This window comes from Phragmites australis, chromosome 1, assembly GCF_958298935.1.
Source record: "Phragmites australis chromosome 1, lpPhrAust1.1, whole genome shotgun sequence".
Classification (NCBI taxonomy): domain Eukaryota; kingdom Viridiplantae; phylum Streptophyta; class Magnoliopsida; order Poales; family Poaceae; genus Phragmites; species Phragmites australis.
Genome location: NC_084921.1, coordinates 16,002,937 through 16,019,742, shown reverse-complemented (window position 1 = coordinate 16,019,742; position 16,806 = coordinate 16,002,937). Strand labels below are relative to the sequence as shown.

Here is a 16,806-nt window from a genome sequence, read left to right as displayed (position 1 = left end):
GATAGATGGAAAGTTGTGCATGAGATGCGATTTCTAAAGATTGTTGGGTATGTCTTGATGAGGGGGTAGTGATTCTGGGTAAAAAACCACTTCCCGACCAAGGTGCTTGAAGCATCTAGACCCATAATTCATGTTTTGGTAATCAATGATAATATGTAATTTGTGGACTAACATGTTTGAGTTAAGTTATGAAAAAATTAATCCTAAAAATGTCGCAAAGCTAGAATGAGCATGTGTAGAATATATACAAATGGCTAGCTCAAGGCAAAGATATAAAATATAGGGCACTTTTCTTTTACCGGTCAAAGGTGATTAGAGAAAAAAATTGACTGAATTAATAGGATAAGTGTCATACTATAAAGATAAGCTTCAACTCACATCAACGTGGATTAGGGGTGATCGGCAAATCACCGATACCACGAGATAAAATTTGAGTATCATCTCTTGAGCTATTTACTTTATTGTTGAGCTATTTGCTTTCATACAATTTACATTATGCAATTTATCTTCCTAGAATATAAATTGTTGCATGTCACCATATGATTGCAAACTTTGACATAACTCTTAGTTGTTTCATATTGTTCTAGTGTTCTTTAGTTTATTTCCATAAGTTTTCTCATTCACGATGCAAGAATACAAGATCCAGCGCAATTATCTCATTCACGATGTGAACCAAGAGGTGTACCATGATATCGAAAAAGGATGGAGGGAAGCACATCTCAAGTTAGCACAGAGTCTCTACCAAGTAACTATGTAGAGTACCCAGTTTTTCAGCATCGATCACCTTCTGAGCAATTGCGTTGAAGAAGTGATACAACCGTGTGATGACCACATTTATGTATCTTGGCTTGATACCCCTGATTGCAATAGGGAGCATCTGCGTCATCATCACATGACAATCATGAGACTTCATGCCGATTAGCTTCAAATCTCTCATTAAGATTAGGTTCTTAATGTTGGATGAGTAGCCAGTCGGGACTCTCACCCCACATAAGCACTTGCACAGTACCTTTTTCTCCTTAGTTGTCAGAGAGTAGCTAGCCGGGGGAAGATAATGTTTCTTATTTGGTCTGTCTTTAGGGTGTAGCTCTGGCCTGATTTCAAAATGCACCAAGTCCTTACGTGACTTGATTCCATCATTTGTCTTGCCTGGTATGTCCAGTAAAAGGCCAAGGATGCTATCACACACATTCTTCTCAACTTGCATGACATCGATGCTGTGACGGACGTCCAAGTCCTTCCAGTAGGGCAAATACTTAAAGAAAATTAACATCTTCTTCCACAACATGCTGGTCGGCGTCTCACTTTTCTTCCTCTTTTTACCCTTCGGCGGCTTCTAAAAACAACCTTGATGCTATTGACCATTTGAAACACTAGTGCCCCGCTGTGAGGTTTCGGGCCAGTATCTTCCTCAACCGTGATGTCAAAATGTTTCTTCATCTTGCGGTATCTGTGACTTCTGAGTAAGAATCGTCGATGTCGCGTGTACACTATCTTCTGTGAGTACGGAAGGTACACAGACGCGATTTCATCCAAACACACTGCACATCCTTGCTTCCCTTTAACTTATCCCGATAGGGAAAAAAGGGCGGGATAATCATTGATGGTAACTAAAATCATGGCTTTCAGCGTGAAATACTATCGTCAGAATTCATCCTACACCCGGACCCCCTCATGCCACAGTTTCGCCATATCTTCCATCAATGGTTCCAGAAACACATCTATATCGTTGCCAGGTTGCTTCGGTCCTTGGATAAGAATGGACAACATAAGATACTTTCGCTTCATGAATAGCCATGGAGAAAGGTTGTAGATGGCCAGGACCACTAGCCAAGTGCTATGCGAGGTGCTCATGTCACCGAAAGGATTCATTCCATCGGTACTCAATGCGAACCTTACATTCCTTGGTTCTTCAGCGAACTCTGGATACATAGCATCGAACTTTCTCCATTGGCTAGCATCAGCGGGGTGTCGAAGCTTAGTTCCATCCTTCTTACGCTTATCGAAATACCAACGTATCAGTTCATAGTCCCTAGGGTTCGAGTACAAAAGCTGCAAGAGGGGGATCACTGGTAGGTACCACATTACCATCGCAGGACTTTTTCTCTTCTTCTCCGCGTTGGAAGAAGTGTCTTCTTCGTCATGACCAGCATTAGTATTCTTCTTCTTCGCGTTGGCAGAAGCATCTTCGTCCTCACAATCATCATTCCTCTTGTACCGACTTGCATTGCACACTGGACATCTATCCAAGGCTTCGTACTCTTTAGGTAGAGGATACAGTGGTTTGGACACGCGTGTATTTTTTGCACATCCAATGACAATAAGCAGATAAGCTTCTTCACCTGATAAGTGGTGGTGGGCAAGGAGTTAGGCTTCAGAAGCATGTTTGCCAAGAGACTCAACAGATTCGAGAAACTCTTGTCAGACCATCCGTTGCTGGCCTTCAACCTTAGAAGTTCAAGCTCCAAATGCAACACCGTAAACTCCTTATCACAACCCTTCGATTCTCATACAAAAGTTCCTTCGATGCCTTCTGTAACGCCTCGAAATTATCTAAATCTCTCGTGTTCCTTAAAACATGCGGTTCTGTGTGGCATAGCATTTCCTCCAGATCCAAATCAGTATCATCATCCATCATAACATCAGTGTCGCATTCGACTGCTCCCTCATCATCACCATCTACTTGATCAACAGCAATGTCCTTGTTTGGTTCGCTTGTACGTTGTTCGCCGTGATTGGACCAACTTTTGTAATACTCAACAAAACCTCTCAAGATCAAGTGTGATTTGATTATGCTTGATTTGTCCTACAATTTCTGGTTCTTGCAGTCAGAACATGGACAGTATATTTCCTTTGTCTTTTTAGTCAAAGCGTCCTTCTCGGCGGTTTCAATAAAAACAGAGGGTCCTTTGATGTATATTTCGCCATGTCTTGGCACATCGTACATCCATGCTCTATCCATCTTTAACTTCAACCATAAAATTAAATACATCAATTAATTAATTTAAAAAATCAGAATTAAAAAGATTTTTTTAAAAAAGAGAAAAACTGGGCTTGTTATGATTATAATATATCTACGCAATTGAATCTACATTGGAGCAAATTTATGGCTCAAAATAATGTGAATTCATTACTCTCTCTTCCTCTCCCTAGAGATCTAGAGAAAAAAATCCTCATTCATGATAAAACTTCCTAGATGCTAAAAAACATCAAATTCTAGCTACATTTTTTTTATATAATGTTAGAATCATGTGAATCTATACAATTGAATCAATATTGACAACAAATTTTAGCTAATTCGAAGATCTAAATGGCAAGAACCAGAGCATCTCTAGATCACATTTAAACCCTAATTAAGCCTTAAATCTAAATCTAAACATAAAAAAATAGTAGCTAGGGATGAGATACCCTTACCTTAGATGGCTTCTCCAAGGAATTCAAAAAAAAATAAAAAAATCTTCCCCCCTATTTTCCAAATTCGCCGCCACCTAGAGCTCTACTGTTCGAACAGTAGAGCTCTCTGTCTCAATGAGCTCCACGATGGGGACAATACTATTTATGGAGATATTTTCACAGGCAGTTCATATAAGAAATCGCCTGTGAAAACTAATTTCCACAGATGGTTTCTTATGTGAACCGCCTGTGCAAATATCTTCATTTTTTCAAACAGTTCATATAAGGAACCGCCTGTGAAAATGCCACAGGCGGTTCCTTATATGAATCGCCTAGAAAAATGGAGATATTTCCACATGCGGTTCACATAAGGAACCGCCTGTGGAAATTAATTTTCACAGGCAGTTCACAGCCGCACGGGGCTGCAGTCACTTTCTCAGGCGGTTGGTCCTACAAACCACCTGTAAAAATGAAACCTAGGTGTCTCGAAAAATAGCTTTTGTAGTAGTGTATAGGGGGAAGAGAGGTGGGCGTGAAAGTAGTCGGAACAAAACACATATCGTCAATGACGGACGTAGATTGGGTGGATACGAGGCTCTCTCTTCTTCATCATCCACCTTCACTTTCTCTTTTTCTCGTTAGAAGATTTTATAATTTAGTATTGAATAACTTGATAGGTTCTTTATATAGTATCATTATGTTGATGATGTTGGTGGAGATAATTCACGCAACTGATTGATTAATTTCATAAATCACAAGAGATTACACATATATATAGCCAGCTATGGCTAATGAGAATCATGACTAACATGAACACTAGACTAATGTGAACACTAGTGGGAATACATGACTAATGTGAACACTAAGTCGGTGTGAACACGACATCTGTCTAAAATATCCCCGCAGTCTGAATGTCTACTCACAGATGTTCAAATTGGACCGAGATAGACATAGGCAATCTCTTGGTGAAGACGTAGACAATCTCAAACATCCCCCACAGTCGTAGCATAAGCCCCCTCATACTAGAGTGTAAGCCAACAATTAGCTCAAGATGATGATAGCACTTTTATTACCGAGGTAGCTGAGAGCGAGGTGATCGTGGTCAAACCGTGGAGAAGGATGCAAGCCTAAAGCACCAACACGAGCACACGCGTGCACAAAGTCAGGTTGATCTGTCCGTGGACCTCGACTAGCGGCGACGGTAGCCTGGAGGTGTTAGAGGAAGGCGCTAACTCAAAGCGCTAGCTGGTATAGTGACGAGAACGAGCAGCATGGGGGTAGAATCACTATTTAGAGAAGCGGGGACCCTGATGATGATGGCGTGACCACAAGCATCGATGTTGCAGCCATGATGGGCGATGCAACGACATACTCATTCTCGGTGGTGTGACGGGCTCATGCTTGCGGACGACAAGCCAGCGATGATGATCCAACGTGATGACAACAACGGACGGCACACTCGGAAGTCCGCATATGAGGGCCATGTTGAGGAGCGCGTCACGTCCAGCCGCGAAGCCATCGGAAGAGAGGAGGCACCGGAGAGGTCGAAGCCAAGGCGGTGAAGTCCGAAGCCGAGGAACGTCGACAGATTGGTAGGGCGACAAAAACCGATCTATGATCGGAAAAAAATAGGAAAGACCCGATTTGAAGATGATCAGAGAAAACTCTAATTGGTGGTAGCCGATATTTGGATCGACAACACGAACACTAAACTATGGGTTGCGCAGCCCCCAGTGGAGATCATGGGGATTCCTCTCCCCGGGGACGGTGTGGTGGAAGCAATTTAGTAGCTCGGTTGAGGAATGAAACCGTCTGATATTATGTTGGCAGAGATAATTAACGCAAACTGATTGGTTGATTTCATAAGTCACAAGAGATTATATATATATATATATATATATATATATATATATATATATATATGATTAATATGAATCATGACTAATGTGAACACTAGTGGAATGCATAATTAATGTGAATACTAAGCCGGTGTGAACACAAAGTATGAATACAAGGTATGAACATGACATGTGTCAGATAACATGTGAATTCAGATCTCATAAATCATCTTTACATTAGATGACATATCATAGATTAGATAGTTATTCGATGATATATGATAAATTTATCCTTTTACCCTCTTATTTCTTCTTTACCTCTGATCTTTAATGGAGTTCCAACTGCTGCATAGCACTTTGCCCGTAAATAATTTCAAAACACACGTATAGTGTTTGTAAAACTTGCCGGGAATTCAAACAAGCTCGACTTGTCCAAATTCCGTTATCACCTAGCTGAAACTTCGTTGACACTTGCTTGAAACTTTGTCAAAGTCCACTTAAATTTTAGAAACTTTGTTGAAACTTGCTCGATACCCAGTTTCAGTCTACGTGAGGATGAAGCGGGGAGGTGGTGGACGTTTACGAGGTGCCTTGCAGCACTAGCAAACCCACCATCTCTACCGTCCGTCGCCAATCCGACGTCCCGTACGCGCAACGCATTCCCTTCGCGCGGGATATAAGGCCTCGCAGGCCCATCTCCGCAGCGTACCATATTTATTTACAGACTGGTCCCTATACTGAGTAGACCCAAAAGTCCGAACTGAAATTTACGTCCAGGTCCTTCGCCGGAGATGGCGTCGGAGCTGACGTACCGCGGCGCCGCGGCGCCGGGCTCCGCCTCCAACGGCGGAGAGTACTCCCCGAAGCCCTCTAAGCCGATCGCCTGGCTCTCCCGCGCCGCCCGCTACGCGGCCGCCGAGCACCGCCCCCTCTTCGCCCTCGCCGGCATGCTCTTCGCCGCCGCCCTCTTTACCTTTTCCCCCTCCGCCCCAGCCCCGTCCTACACCGCCGCGTCCACCACCTTCAGCCGCATCGCCACCGCCGGGCACCCGTCGCTTCGCGAGTCCGTCGGCGGCAAGGTGCCCCTGGGGCTGCGGCGGCGCGCGCTGCGCGTCCTGGTGACGGGCGGCGCGGGGTTCGTGGGGAGCCACCTGGTGGACCGGCTGGTGGAGCGCGGCGACAGCGTGATCGTGGTGGACAACTTCTTCACGGGGCGCAAGGGGAACGTGGCGCACCACCTCCAGAACCCCAGGTTCGAGGTGATCCGGCACGACATCGTCGAGCCCATACTGCTCGAGGTCGACCAGATCTATCACCTCGCCTGCCCCGCCAGCCCCGTGCACTACAAGTACAACCCCATCAAGACCATCATATCCTTGCTAGTTGCTTCGTCTGAATCTGAACGCTCCTCCAAGTTTACTCTTTTGGTCCTTGCATGATTGATGGCTGTGTTTCCACTGGTTGCTAAGGTGCTTGATTTGGCTGTCATTTTGGTTTAAGTTTGATTGTTCAAGATGAATCTTTTGGATTTGATTGTTTTGAGGACAGGAAAGCTACTTTTTTAACTAGATGGCAAGCAAACGAGGGGTGGATAAGAAATTAGGAATATAGTATTTGAATGGGATTTCATGTGTAGTTCTTGTTGGAATTGATTCTGCAAGAGGTGAATCGTATCATACACTGGACACATGAGTTTTCTTACTACCAGCAGTTTCTGATGTTTATTCAAACACCCAAAAGGCTATAACTGCTAATAGCCTCTATTGGATTGAAAATCATCCAAAGATGTGTTACAAGGGGGTCGGCCCAATATATAGCCCGCAAGATGTGTGGTCAGCTTAGTGTTGCAGAAAGATTAAACTAACTGCATGTAAGGATTTACTCAAACAGTTCAGAGTTAATGTTGATCTTTGGTAGGAGATGTGTGGTCAATTGTTTCTCTTTTTATCATTTACCTTGAGCTCTAAATCTGTGTTTGTTTTCTGACATAGAAATCGCTTTAATTGGATTGCTATAGAGAAAGCTCTTTGGTCTGGTGATCTCGGAAGCTGTGCTTCGGATTGCCTGCTAATTCTTGTATTGGTGAAAAAAATGTTTGCTTCGTGTTGTTGTAACTTGTAATAGGAGTGAAGGTCAAAGCTGCGTTCGGACCTAGTTGAGTTGTATAATTCTCAACTTTGACAAAGTTTGGATTGCAGTTGCAAAAATCATACGTTGAGATCGCTGCCCTCTTTCTTTCTAATCAATGTTTGGTATCTATCACTTACCTTTATTGCCATATGTCTTCTTTTCCAACTACTAGTGCTAGTGCTTAGTGGAAGTCAAGCCTAAGTGCCTAGCTACCAAATCAGAGCCTCAAATAGTGAAAATGTCAAAAAAGAAAGCTGTTTGACATGCTAATGCTTGCTGTATCTTTTCAAAATGTTATTGTGAACCTTAACCTTTGAGATGGCACAAGACGAATGTGGTTGGGACACTGAACATGCTTGGATTGGCCAAGCGGATTGGAGCAAGGTTCCTACTCACCAGCACCAGCGAGGTCTATGGTGATCCCCTCCAGCACCCTCAGGTGGAGACATATTGGGGCAATGTCAATCCCATTGGTAACAACTCTTCCTCACAATATTCTGTTTTGCGAACTTCTTGACGCAACAGTTCCATCAAACAGATCGAATGAGTTGATCATGGGAGAGTAGTATAAAGTACATGAATATCCTCATTGCTGGCATTAATTTCTTGTCATTTGATTGTGAACACTTGGTGTATGACAGAAAACATAAAAACTGTGTTTTGATTCAAAACATTTTTGTTTCTTTTTCTAAAAAAAATGCCTTTTCTTCAGCAGCAAAATCTCCAAATAAGCCATTAATAGGCATCACTATTATTTGCATATTGATTGTGAAGCTACTGCCTTTATGAACTGTTGAGCAAAGAGGTGTTTGCTTGGAATTGAAAATTCTGGGAGTTGCTGTCATGGAATTGTAATTTGGTTGGCATCCATGCTTTGTATCTTTCTTGTGGAACTGGATACTTTTGGTTGGTAGAATTAGTTCCAAGTGGGACAGCCGCTAGGTGGATCCCTCCTTAATAAAGGAAGAATAGGACAAAACCACAATAGGTCACCTTAGTTTATCCAAACTAGTGCCACCAATAAACATGAGAAAGGAATCAAGCGACAGAAGAGAAGCAAGAAAATTTTTGTTGATCTTGCTATCCTCATAGCAGACCTTCTCATTTTCGTTGCATACTGCTTGATTTCATGTATTCTAGTTTTGCTTGTTTTCTAAGACATTTTGTAATGCAAATATGTTTGACTGACAGGTGTCAGGAGCTGCTATGATGAGGGCAAGCGCACAGCTGAAACATTAACCATGGATTACCATCGTGGTGCCAACCTTGAGGTTTTTGTTCCATTCAAGTGCTTGAGATCAACAGCATTCAGATTAAATTTTGTGGGCTATAATATATTTATGGCAATTTGTGTTGTATTTAGGTAAGGATTGCCCGGATCTTTAACACATATGGCCCTCGCATGTGCATCGATGATGGCCGTGTTGTCAGTAATTTCGTTGCTCAGGTACCACCAGTTGCAGCCTCCCTCTTTTGCCACCTTAAGTATATGCAGTTCATTTTTGTTTGATACTGAAATCCTCGTGATGCAATTATGGGTTTTCAGGCGCTGAGGAAGGAACCTTTGACTGTCTATGGTGATGGCAAGCAGACTAGGAGCTTTCAATACGTTTCTGATTTGGTGGGTCCCTCTAAAACTCTAAAAGAAACATTTGAATAAACCTGTCAACCACAATGTGCTGATACCTACACTTGTGCCATATGAGTGGCTCAACTTATTTGCATAGACTCTTCAGCATCCAAGAGAAACTATCCGCACAATGTGGGTATCTCCATCTCAAACATGTTAATAGCAACCTTGAAATGATTCATATGCTATGTGCCCCATGCTTATTGCTCTAAGATGGAGTGCATCTTTATGATTTGCTGGAGATCAGTATGTTATTTGTTTCTCGCAAATACATCCAGTTATCCAGAAACCATGGTTGATGACGAGGATTTGTCATTAGTTCTAGGATCTAATTTTGCTGATTCTATAGGTTGTAATATGCTACTACTATTGGTGATATGTCCTAGAGGAATTATTAATTCGGATTAGATCCGTACATGAGCTTGATTGGATTTTGATCCATGACAGATTATAGTCATAATGAGCCACCAGCGTGGAAGGTCTATTAGTGTGCTCTATATAAGAGGAGGTAGGGGCCATGAGCGTATTGATTCCGCAACCCTAAAACCCTGGCCGCCGCCTCCTCCCCAACCTCCCTATGAAACCCCTAGCCGGGTGCGGTGCTAGCACATTGGCGTATGGATACTGTGAAGGCACTGTTGCCGTTGCTGCGATGCTGATAGGCAACGAAAAATTTAGGACGAGATCGACTACTTTCTCTTCGTGGTTGACGAGATCAACTACTTCCTCTTCTTGAACATGCACGACTCTTCTTTCACTCCGCGTTTAGAGGTAACGATCTATGATCTCCTACTAGAACAGTTTTCTGGTTCTCCTACTAGAACAGTTTTCTGGTTGAACACGGTAGAGAAATTTTAATTTGTCCTCGTGTAGCCTACTAGTTTCCTAACAACTGCATCCTATACTGATATCTTGTCACAGGTGGAAGGGTTGATGATGCTGCATCCTATACTATTTGTCCTTTGTTTCCTGTTCCGAGATGGACTACACATTTCTGATCCGCTGAAGATCAGAATGTTAGTGGTTTCTCGCAAAGACATGCAGCAACCGTGGTTGATGATGAAGATCATTAATCTGATTCCAGTGGTACTATAGGTAATATACTACTACATGCAATACTGATGTGATGCTTGTCACAGGTGGAAGGCTTGATGAAGCTGATGGAAGGGGAGCATATTGGACCATTCAACCTGGGTAATCCCGGCGAGTTCACCATGCTGGAGCTGGCTAAGGTGGTCCAGGAAACCATTGACCCAGAAGCGCGCATTGAGTTCCGTCCAAACACTGCAGATGATCCACACAAGCGCAAGCCCGACATCACCCGTGCCAAAGAGCTCCTTGGCTGGGAGCCCAAGGTTCCCCTACATGAGGGCCTTCCCCTCATGGTCATGGACTTCCGCAAACGTATCTTCGGGGACCAGGAGGAATCTACTGAGGCAGTTGGTGGCCTTCCTTAATCCTCTCTATGTCAAAGGGACACATCTGTTGGATTTGTATGACCAGTTGATACAAAAATAGGAAGAGAGCACACGATTTTACTGTTCTATACTATACGGACAAAAGGACATGGCTGCACACATAGGTCTGAGGGAAATATTGGAATGTTGTTAAAATATCTTGGCACTGCTGTAATGCTATCGTTTCCTTTTGTTGGTTATTTTGGCTGTAGTGCTATATAATTACATTTTGTAATGGCATTATCAACAGATAATGTGGGATGGTCATAATATATTGAAGTCATAACACATAGCGTTATAAGCTTATATGTTTCGGCATGAGTGTCAAACCGCAATGGAATATGAAGATTTAATTACTGAGCAAATGTTCACTGCAATGGAGGCAAGGGAATGATTGGTCACACAACACCACTTCCTTATTCGCCATTGTTCAAGGTGCACATCTGATCAGGATTGGTGGTTCTATCTTCATATTTCTGCGTGATGATGCGTCCGGCCGGTGAGCCCGCAGAGGAAGCCACCGCGCCGCGGGTGAGGTCGCTCCTGTGCCGGCACTTTGCCGTCCGTGCCGTTCTCGCCGTCGATGAACTTGCCGGGCGCCGCCATCAGCTTCCTTAGGCGGTCCTCCAGCGTCCAGCTGCGGCTGCGCTGGTTGAGCCAAGCGACGATGTCGGAGAAGATGGCATCCACGTTCTCGTCGGGCTCTCCGGCGGTGAGGCCGTGCCACATCCCCGGGTAGAGCTGGATGGTCTTGTCGACGCTGGCCGCGCGCTCGTACAGGGCGCGGCTCACCTCAGGGTCGGTCACCGTGTCGGCCTCGCCGTGCAGGACGAAGAACGGCAGCTTCACCTGCGCAAAGTTCAGAGCCCGCGTTGAGCTTTAGCTGACAGGGTTTGCCATTGGATTTTTAACCGTAACCTGACAAACTGATGCATGATTGTACGTGTTGACAGCGTACGTACCTGTGACAAGCTGTCTTCTATGTACATGCTGGTTCTGAGCATCTCCAGCGCAGTCTTGAGCCGCGGCTTGTCCTGGTAGATCAGCTTGTTCCTCCTGATCTGCTCGGCATGGCATGTCAGAAGCACCAGATGAGCTTAAGCTCTCGAACGTTTCAGTCAGATATCATTTTCTTTTTCAGTTTAGTTTAAAAATAAGAACGGGAAAGATAGAAATGAGATCATTTTACATAAAAAAGAAGAAGTTCAGACCCATGACAATGTGACCCCGGGAATTGGTGCCATGACTGAAAATATGTGACGATTTCACAACCTAGTCATTTTCTTTTACAATGCTGATCAGACTGTTGGACTCAACCATGACCTGTTTTCGAGCACCCAAGATGCTGCGGCTTTGTCATGAAACCACTACTCATGCAAACTACTCCATCTGTTTAGAAATAGTAGCCGTATTTGTTTTTTAAAAGTCAAACTTTATGTATTTTGATCAACATTTAATCAAATTTTAAGAATATCTAATGTATAAAAATTATATAACTATATTCACAATTTAAAATAATTTTACACTATATAGATTTTATAGTTATAAATGATATATTTTACGAGAAAATCTTAGTTAAAATTTAACTTCAAAAATCGAATCCAACATCTACTGAACATGTTACTGTGGGATACTTGAAAAAAAAAATAGAATTCCTCGTAAAGAACGAAGAAAAAAAAGAGTTGGCAAGGGGGGATTGAAATGCGCGAATCCCAGCAGGAACTAGGAGATCTGAAGAAGAAAGAAATAGTTGTGTGGACGGACCTTTTCGCGCTTGACGGGATCCTTGAAGGCGGCGTCGATGACGTCCTTGGTGGGCACGATCTTCCACTTGGGGATCACGTCCTCCACCTGCGTCAGGAGGGCGATTACCAACGGGTGCGGCTTCACCTTCTCGGATATCTGGATTTTGTTTTCATCATAACAGAACATGATCAGTTAGTATTCACTTCAGAGCTCAGACAAAGCACATCCTGCAGACGAATCAAAAAAGGTTCAGGCTAGTGTAGAGACAGAGAGAGAGAGCATCCGGAACGACGAGGGCCGACCTTGCACATGGGCGCGACGAGGACGGCACCGTCCCAGAACGCGGGGTCCTTCCTGTGCAGCAGCAGCGCCACGGCGCCGCCCATGGACTCGCCGTACAGGAACCGGCTCTTGTTCCGGTACTCCTCAAGGTCTGCACGCGTGCAGGCAGCCGGAGCAAAGGAAGCGGATGAGTGGTTGATTTTGGCATGGATAGACGACGACAGGAACAGGAGATGATGGAGCCATGGTTCACGTACCGCAGATGGACTTGAAGAAGCAGTAGCAGTCGTCGACGAGCCGGCGGAAGCTGCGGATATAGCAGCGGGCGCCCGCGGACTTGCCATGCCCCTCGTAGTCCATCCCGAACACGCCGTACCCCGCCGCCGCCAGCCGGACGCCGCACGCTGCATTCATCGATCATCCATCCATGCGTTAGAATCAAAAGAATCACGCCGAGCAAAGGCCAAAGAAGGATAACAGCGTCGAATATCATGCCACTCAGCATTAGTAAACCCCCCCGCTTTTTTTTCCTACAGTACAATACTGCAATGCAGCATTCGTGCACCCGAATTAAAGGCACTAACATGGGTATGTTTGGAACACATCAATTACATATGAAATGGTTGTACCAGATGTTAGGTCGATTCATCCAAAGTTTATTCTAGAACGGTTCCAAACAGAGCTTCTTATCGACCGAAAAGTACGTCGAAACGATCTCTAGGTAGCACTACTCTCTTTCCTATAGAAATAGACTCAGGCCGTCTCCAACAGACTTCACATCTGTATTTTTTCAAATGCTACAGTAAAAAAAGGGATGGTGACGTTTAGTATCCGACTCCAACAGAATCCGTATCGAGTAAACAATGTTGCGGCATTTTTACAGATGTATATGGGAGCCTCTATCACTGTTCATAGTGTATGCACATAGGTTCGAGGGGAGTAGGAGAGTAATAGAAGGTAAAAAATAGGTAGTTGTTGCAGATAAAAAAATATAGGATACTGTAATAGTGTTAGAGAATACTGTAATAGTATTATAAGGAATAAGTTTTTAAAGTATCTATTGGAGATGGCCTAAGAATATTTATGGAATATTTTCCCCTCAATCTGCGTATGCGGTACATATAGGCAACAAGACATGTGAGCAACCTAACCGATCCACATAGATTTTGCTGCTACAGGACGACTAAATTCTTGACGCCATTAATCAACTATGAATGAGCCTCACCTAAACTAGGGAGTGTGCATTCATCATCCCTTGCAACCTCCACGCAGTTAAGGCTCATCAAGGCGAGGTGGCCACTGCTCTAACTCCGCGCCGTGCATCGATCAGCAACGTTTCCTTCTAGAAGCTCGCCCATGGGTCTAATTAATCGCCGCTCTAGCCTCCGCTCGCTATCATGTTCACAATATTAATATGAACTTGGTCGATCTCGATCCAGCCTCATGTGGCGCCGGTATCGGTTGCGAAAACGGCACTCATCAATAACCGATTCAGAGCTAGTATAAAATAGGAACTCCGGATTCTCTCTCTTCTTTTTGCTCTCCTCTTATTCTTTTGTTATTCTTCTCTTCTTTTCTTCTACTTTCATATTTAAGATCATCTTCAACGGTTTCTCTTTAGGATCCAGAATCTATTTACGACGGGATTTTTGTTTCCTTAGGATAGGATTCTCTCTTTTCACTTCATGATTCCCTTTGAAAAAAAACTGTTGGAGATGAGAGAAAATAAATAGAATGAGAACGATGAAGAAAATTGAAAAAAGAACGAAATGAAGAGAATATAGTTGAAGATAGTGTAAAAATTAAAGGAAAGCTTAAGGGGCTCCCAAAGTGCATCCGGGTGGATCCGCCGCTGGCAACCAAGTACAGCGCCGGTTTCTTCCTGACAACAAAGCGTGGCTGGTGGTTATTGCTGCGATTAAGGAGGTGGAGATGGTAGCCCGGCGGTTGGTCACCCGTCCAAGTGCACCTCGCCGGCGGCGGCGGGGAAACGGACTCCCGGCGAGAAAGGAACTGGATCGTGACAGGGACTGCCCCATATAGTTGTACTTGTGTATGTGCGGTTGGTGGTGGCTCACCAACAACATCTACCGAATGGCCGGGGAAAGTGGCGGAAGCTGTGGCGAAACGCAAGCACCATATTCATTGTTCATATCTAAGGCTAGATCAGGACGCAATGATGCATTAACCACACGACCTAGTTAAGCTACCGTGTTAACCACTAACCAAATGCTGAAAAAGGCAACAGGTTCCATCGATTGGTTCGAGTTAGAGGAGAGACGAACAAGGCAGCAACGTGATTGTTGATTACTCCAAGCTGTTGGGACGTGCGGCAGGTGCTTTATTTGAATCGGGACGACCTACCGGTCGGCGTTTCAATGTGCGTCAGTAACTACTCCCGTGTTCCCTTGCAGACAACAGCAGTCCTTGCTTGATGTTGTAATGCTACCTCTATTTTCATTTATTTGACATTTTTTATTTACTATAGCAATTTTGCTTTTATTTTTTTAACAAAAAAATTATAAATACTTAAAAGTATACAATACCAATAAAATACATTTCACGATGAATCTAATGGTGCGAAAGTTTTAGGTATCTATAAATTTCTAAAAAACATAAAATAAAAATTGCTATAATAAATTAATTTTGGCAAGTAAAGAAAACGTTGGTAATAACATGCTAGTAGCATGACTACATTTTGTGAGACTTTTCCGCAAACAGTTTTTTTTTGAAAAAAATATCCACCAGCCGGATACAGGGATTTCTGTTTTGTTTGAGAAAAAGATTGGCAATGTGAAGTGGGAAAAAGAGAAGATAATATATTAATATCCTCAGCCTCTTCAGAAAATAGTCATGAATCTTTCTGCCATCATTTTTTTGGGGAAAAAACATGGAAAAGAAACAAGCAAGAGCGGGATAAATTTAGAGCAAGTGCCAGGCGGCCGGCCGTACCTTTCATGAAGCTGCTGCATTCCATGCCGTAGCCTGAAACAAGCAACCGGAAAACAATGAACAAGACGAACGACGTCCTTACATAGATGCAGAGATACACGGATCACTGGGGAGGGAGAAACCAGAACGCTTTGTCTGCATTTTTTTCAATGTAAATGTGTGTGCTGTAGCGAACCGTGGCAGAGGAAGACGAGCGCCTTGGGCGACGCGGCGGCGGGCAGCCACCCGCAGGTGAAGAGCTGCACCCCTCTCGAGTTCCTCACGTACTCCTGCTCCAATCCATGGCGGTCGACGCGCAAGAACGGCACCGGGGGCAAAAAAACAACAACCAGAAGACACGGAAATTAAGAAACCGAATCGAGGAACGAACCAGCCGCGTGACCACCGCAAGGTGCAGAGCAAATCAAGGATTCGAAGCCAGGTACGGCTCACCTCGTGGTACGCCACTTCCATGGCTGCGCCACGGCTGCCGCGCGCCGGCCCGCCGAGACAAGAAAAGGGGGAGGACAGAACGAGGCCGGCCTGCACTGCGGCGGGGAGAAGAAAACGAGGAAGAAGCCTCGTCGTCGTTTGGTTTGCAAAGTTTGGAGTCGGACGCGGCTGCGGTTTGCGAGGAGGGAGACGAATCGGTAGCGGACTGCCTTTGCCTTTGGGAACGAAATCCTTCCAACAGCCCCAAGGAGAAGCATTTATTATGGTCGATGGGTTGGTGGTAGGGCAATGTGCTGTGATTTTGTCCCTCCCTCTTGCATGCTCTAATCGTAATCGGACAAGAGTAGACGATGTCACTCTGGAGGAAACGGTACCTTAAATCTTAATCGTATTCCCTATATAAAAAAAAAATCTTAATCGTATTCGGTGGGACGACCGTTGCAATTTCTCCGCGCGAACAGAACTTGCAGCTGGCAAGCTGTTGACCAGTTGTCCCCCGTGATTTTTTTTTTCGCGTCAATCCTGACGAGCCTCGAGCTGGTTAGAGGTCTTGTAGACCACTAGTCTTTCTATATGTTCTCTGATGATTTTATACACGGTTTTGAGGGTTTCTCTAAAAAATCTCAGGGTTATCTTAAATGCAGTGAGGATGCCGTGCGGGCAAGACTATTGGTGATATAGTTATCTTTTCTTAGAATATACATCCTTCTTTGATATACTTGATCTTGAATCCGATGAATTTCTTTTCCAGCTTTCTCACCTCCGCGAGGTAGTCTGTCATGATCTTACTCGAAGTTTGATACTCGTTTACTGACTTGCTTCACCACCAATTATAAATCCCCTTTCACAAGCAGGCAGCGCATGCCAAGCGTAGAGGTTACTCGAAGTTTGGCGAGCAAACCCTCATATTCGACTACGTTATTTGTAGCCAAAAAATCGATATGCA

At 44.2% G+C, this 16,806-nt stretch overlaps 2 protein-coding genes across 4 annotated transcripts; one reads left to right on the top strand and one right to left on the bottom strand.

The window, feature by feature from the left end:
- The first annotated feature begins 5,943 nt into the window (after positions 1–5,943).
- LOC133911146 (UDP-glucuronic acid decarboxylase 2-like) lies at positions 5,944–10,736 on the top strand. 3 transcript variants are annotated; one of them, XM_062353363.1, is made up of 7 exons: positions 5,944–6,602; positions 7,688–7,834; positions 8,553–8,632; positions 8,725–8,808; positions 8,908–8,982; positions 9,913–10,007; positions 10,131–10,287. In XM_062353363.1, exons 1-7 carry the CDS (start codon positions 6,023–6,025, stop codon positions 10,141–10,143), a joined length of 1,074 nt encoding a protein of 357 aa, XP_062209347.1. In that variant the 5' UTR covers positions 5,944–6,022; the 3' UTR covers positions 10,144–10,287. The 3 variants fall into 3 exon arrangements, with proteins under 3 accessions (XP_062209347.1, XP_062209338.1, XP_062209333.1); XM_062353354.1 differs by having other exon boundaries at positions 9,913–10,043; XM_062353349.1 differs by lacking the exon at positions 9,913–10,007 and having other exon boundaries at positions 10,131–10,736.
- LOC133911163 (caffeoylshikimate esterase-like) lies at positions 10,723–16,193 on the bottom strand. The gene is made up of 8 exons (XM_062353373.1): positions 15,861–16,193; positions 15,604–15,697; positions 15,429–15,461; positions 12,734–12,880; positions 12,497–12,627; positions 12,213–12,350; positions 11,411–11,509; positions 10,723–11,297 (listed from the first exon to the last, which is right to left on the bottom strand). Exons 1-8 carry the CDS (start codon positions 15,879–15,881, stop codon positions 10,917–10,919), a joined length of 1,044 nt encoding a protein of 347 aa, XP_062209357.1. The 5' UTR covers positions 15,882–16,193; the 3' UTR covers positions 10,723–10,916.
- Between the last annotated feature and the right edge of the window lie 613 nt (positions 16,194–16,806).

What these genes read in the sequence shown, in the direction of transcription:
- LOC133911146 (XM_062353349.1), top strand. Translation starts at nt 6,023, where the DNA reads ATGGCGTCGGAGCTGACGTACCGCGGCGCCGCGGCGCCGGGCTCCGCC. An exon ending in ATCGTGGTGCCAACCTTGAG is followed by an intron (nt 8,633 to 8,724) that starts GTTTTTGTTCCA and finishes TGTTGTATTTAG; the next exon opens with GTAAGGATTGCCCGGATCTT. An exon ending in TTCAATACGTTTCTGATTTG is followed by an intron (nt 8,983 to 10,130) that starts GTGGGTCCCTCT and finishes TGCTTGTCACAG; the next exon opens with GTGGAAGGCTTGATGAAGCT.
- LOC133911163 (XM_062353373.1), bottom strand. Translation starts at nt 15,881, where the DNA reads ATGGAAGTGGCGTACCACGAG. An exon ending in GCTCGTCTTCCTCTGCCACG is followed by an intron (nt 15,462 to 15,603) that starts GTTCGCTACAGC and finishes TGCTTGTTTCAG; the next exon opens with GCTACGGCATGGAATGCAGC. An exon ending in ATGCAGCAGCTTCATGAAAG is followed by an intron (nt 12,881 to 15,428) that starts GTACGGCCGGCC and finishes CGATGAATGCAG; the next exon opens with CGTGCGGCGTCCGGCTGGCG.